The 4,385-nt window shown below is 47.8% G+C and overlaps 1 protein-coding gene across 1 annotated transcript; it reads left to right on the top strand.

The window, feature by feature from the left end:
- Window positions 1-279: 279 nt before the first annotated feature.
- Window positions 280-3,512, top strand: LOC131950021 (G-protein coupled receptor 161). The gene has a single exon (XM_059312025.1). It carries the CDS (start codon window positions 774-776, stop codon window positions 2,181-2,183), a length of 1,410 nt encoding a protein of 469 aa, XP_059168008.1. The 5' UTR covers window positions 280-773; the 3' UTR covers window positions 2,184-3,512.
- Window positions 3,513-4,385: the final 873 nt, after the last annotated feature.

Here is a 4,385-nt window from a genome sequence, read left to right as displayed (position 1 = left end):
TCTAGAACAATCTGGGAGGAAAAGACTTGCAGTTCTCAGCCGGCATGAGGTTCTAGAACATTCTCAGCCGGCAGACAAAAGGACCGGCAGCCGTGAGCCGGCAGACGACTCTACGGTTCCTGTCTGGCACCAGAGATCCAGAAAACAGACCAAACGCACGTGCATCGAGCGCCCGCCCCCCTGCTCACTGCGCGCGCGTGCTGTGTACTCACGCTTCACAACTGGCCGGGAGGGGAGGGGGGGTGAGCGTCAGGCAGATCTGGTGGGAGCCCCGTGGAGGGAGGAGATTCGCAGAGTTCACTGGACGTGAGTTCACACATTTTACAACCCGCTCAAATTTTCTCAGACCAGACTTTTTCACGTGCAGGAATTTTCTCTCTCAGTTGTGGCACTAGACGTCTGCCATGCCAGACCGTCGGACACGACGAGACAGAGAGTGAGCAGAAAGGATTATTTATGTTTACAACACAGACCTATTTGATTGCGCGAGAATTGCGAGTGATCTAAATATAGCTGTCACGTGACCCGTGTTTACATACGTCACCGCCATAGAGCCGTGGATATTTAGACGAGATACACTGGAGGTAGAAACACATCGGGATAAAGTGCAGTGATTCTGGGTGTTGTTTTGTGGATAACTTTCTGTGGATAACATGGCCTGTGTGGATACAGGCGACACTAGCTTGGTGTTTCTATGGATCAACTGGATACTCTAGTGACTGGGAGAGTAAATCAATGTATCTGACTGCGTGGATGTTTGATTGTGTGATATTATGGTGTCACTGACAGATGATATGGTGTCACTGACAGATGCCTTACAGGAGCACGTTCGTCTTGTCATCATAGGCAGCGTCAACGACACGGCCGCCCCTCCCCCACCAAATGACGTCACGCCGGCCAACAGCACCCAGATCTCTACCACAGAGACGACCATCATGGGCACGCTGTTGGCCTCTGTCTTCCTGGCCAGTTTGCTGGCCAACGCTTTCGTCTTCGTCGTCTTCTGCAAGCGCAAGTCGATCTCCATGTCGAACCGGTTCGTCGCGAACCTGACGATCGGCAACTGTCTGAGTACGGTGTGCATCATGCCGTTCGCCTTCACGTCGCTGGTGCTCAAAGACTGGGTCTTTGGTGCCTTCTGGTGCCAGGCTACAGGCTTCATGATGAACGTCATCGTCAGTGCCAGCATCTTCACGCTGGTAGTCATCTCCGTGGACCGGTACTGTGCTGTGGTCACGCCCCTACACTACTCCATGCGCCTCACCAGCAGACGATGCACTTTGTTGATAGTCTGTATATGGGCGGGGGCGGTGCTTATCTCAGCCCCGCCCCTGATGGGTTGGAACGCCATCGAGTACCAGCTGGACAAGATGGTGTGCACGGTCACGTGGTACAGCAGCACGCGCTTTGACCGCTACTACACGTGTTTCCTGATCAGCTGCAGCTTCGTCCTGCCGCTGGGCGCCATCTTCTGGACCTACGCCAAGATGTTCCGGGCCGCCCACGGCAACATCGTCAGGGCGCGGCGCAACAGCGTCGTCCGGGTCAACTCCGCCTCCACCAACCAATCAGACGACACCCAGCAGCAGAACACGCCCATCAACTCGAGACGACGGAGCAGCTCCGCCCCTATTATACGGCGCCTGAGCCAGTCCTCCAGCCGCTCCTCCTCCCTGCTGTGGAGGAAGGAGGAGTGGAAGACAGCCGTCACCAGCTTCCTCGTCCTCTTCAGCTTCGCCCTCTGCTGGGCGCCGTACTTTGTGGTGATGGCGGTGGAGGCGGGCCTGGGCCGGGCCTCGCCCCTGCTGCCCATCACGTCCCACGTGTCCACGGTTCTGGCCATGTTCAGCTGCGCCTGCAACCCGCTGGTGTATGTGTTCCGCAGCAAGCTGACCCGCCGGGAGCTGACCAGCATCGTGCGGGGGCGGGCCAACTCGGACCACGAGATCTGCGTGCCGCATGAGTTCCCGCGCCGGCTGTCCGGCGCACGCAACGAGAGCGGCCGGAGCCTGCGCAGCATGGGGGAGGTGGAGGAGGAGAAACTTCCGGACCTGCGGCAGGATGACCTGCGGCAGGATGACCTGCCCAGGAAGAAATCCTCCAGCTCCAAGATTGTGACGTACGGCGGCCTTGACCCTGCTACCGACAACACGGCCGTCTGCTGCTCGTGTGTCAAGGAGTGAACGTTCTGTCGTCTGCTAGAGAAACTCCACAAGACAAGTTTGACTGCTGCTCATGCCCAATCTAGGACAACTCGTGAAAGTGACAACTCGTGAAAGTGACAACTCGTGAAAGTGACAACTCGAGAAAGTGACATGTGACAATCTAGCAAGTGATACCAAGTTTCCTTGTCCAACTTATTGCTCAACTTTGACGGAGTTTAATTATCTTGGAACCATTTTTGTTTATAAATTATTTTTGTAGACAAATATTTATGTACATTTTTTGCTGACACTTATAAATATGACTTAAACCTCACCAATTTTATGACACCTATAAATATGACTCGACCCTTACCACGCTGATATTCTTATATGTACACAATGTTCTTTTTTTTCCATAAAAATATTTGGCAGGAGGATATGTAAAGACGATCATAATTTCCAGCCGTAATGTAAACATTGCATGTCTCAAATTTTTAACATTTCGCTGCAGGGGAAGTAACTGCAGAATTAATCCCCGCACGAAGTTTACAATAGTTACCTCCCTGCTTTCGTTTCCAATGCTTTAGCAACGAAAACCAAATTGATATATTATATAGATCTAGATATATATTTTAATTTTAAAAAGTTGCATTTTATGTATTTTAAGCTTTGACATTTTAAAAATCTTAATGAAAAATGAAGTTTGATTTGTAGTCAAATGTCATATCAACCCTTGAACAAATGACATATCAACATTTTTTTGTCTAATGACATCATCTTCCATCAATGACATATCAAGTCATGGTTGAATGATTTTTTTTTACCCTCAGTCAAATGGCAAGTTAGCCTTAAGTTCGCGATTCTTTCACTCATGTATGGTGACACTCCTACTGTCATGACATTACTACTGTCATGACATTACTACTGACATGACATTACAACTGTCATGACATTACAACTGTCATGACATTACTACTGACATGACATTACTACTGACACTACACTACTGTGCAATAGTGAACCAAAACAAATACTCGTGATTTGTAAATGTGTATTTTTTGTCAACATTTTCCTTACATTTTGTTAACATTTGACCTACATTTAACGTGTGTATAAAACGTTGTGTTGATGGTTATGATAAGTTAACGGAGTTATAAAATATTTAAAATATGTTAAAAGTGCATTTGCATATACCGTTAGCTAATTTTGTCTAGCTAATAGACATCTGTCCTAAATTAATTAGCTTCCTGTCTAAAGCAATTAATATTTGGCTGATTGCAATTACCACGTGTTTCAACTTAATTCACGCATGACTTGACAGACTGTATGACAGACTGTATCAGTCTGTCAAACGAGACTACTTTAGACCCCCCCCCTCCCAAAAAACACAAACACCTCACTAAACCCCCACCCTCCCAAAAAACACCTCACTAACCCGCCCCCTCCCAAAAAACACAAACACCTCACTACCCCCCCCCCCCCTCCTTCCCAAACTCACGACTGACAAGTGAATAATGTCCTTTAAGTTCAAGGACAATCCACCATCCCAGCCACCCACAAATAATCCACCATTGAAGCCACCCACATGAGCCACCCACACAATCCACCACATAAACCACCCGTATACAATCCACCACATAAACCACCCGTATACAATCCACCACATAAACCACCCGTATACAATCCACTAACATCAATTGCACTAATATATTTGCAGACAGTGAATCTACTCCACCCATCTCTAGGTCATCCAAATCAATTCATCAGCACATTCTAAAACTTTTCATCTCAAAATAATACTTTCAACCGTTCGCCCCCCCCCCTCCCCCCCCCCCCCCCCCCCCCGGGACAGATTGACAGAAACACACACACACATATATGCGCACAAGGCTCCCAATTTTTAAAAAAGTTTTTTTAGATTAGTTTCTTTTTGCTGTTGCTCTAAGAAAATCAAAACATCCAATTGTATGTCAGGGTAAACACGGAGTGTATGTCAGTGAAGTGTGTTTAGCAAGTCAGTGAAGTGTGTTTAGCAAGTCAGTGAAGTGTGTTTAGCAAGTCAGTGAAGTGGGTTTAGCAAGTCAGTGAAGTGTGTTTAGCAAGTCATGGAAGCGTGACGTTTGTGTAGCACAGTGTTTGTGTCAATGTAGGCGTATGTGCATATAGTCAATGTATGCGTGTATGTATGTGTGAATGTAAGCGTGTGTATGTGTCAAGGTATGCGTGTGTGTATGTGTGAAT

Source organism: Physella acuta, unplaced genomic scaffold (assembly GCF_028476545.2).
Source record: "Physella acuta isolate Inbredline_101_S28 unplaced genomic scaffold, ASM2847654v3 ptg000728l, whole genome shotgun sequence".
Classification (NCBI taxonomy): Eukaryota; Metazoa; Mollusca; class Gastropoda; family Physidae; genus Physella; species Physella acuta.
Note: the sequence above shows the minus strand (reverse complement) of the source record. Positions and strands in the feature narration are given on the sequence as shown.

What these genes read in the sequence shown, in the direction of transcription:
- LOC131950021 (XM_059312025.1), top strand. Translation starts at nt 774, where the DNA reads ATGGTGTCACTGACAGATGATATGGTGTCACTGACAGATGCCTTACAG.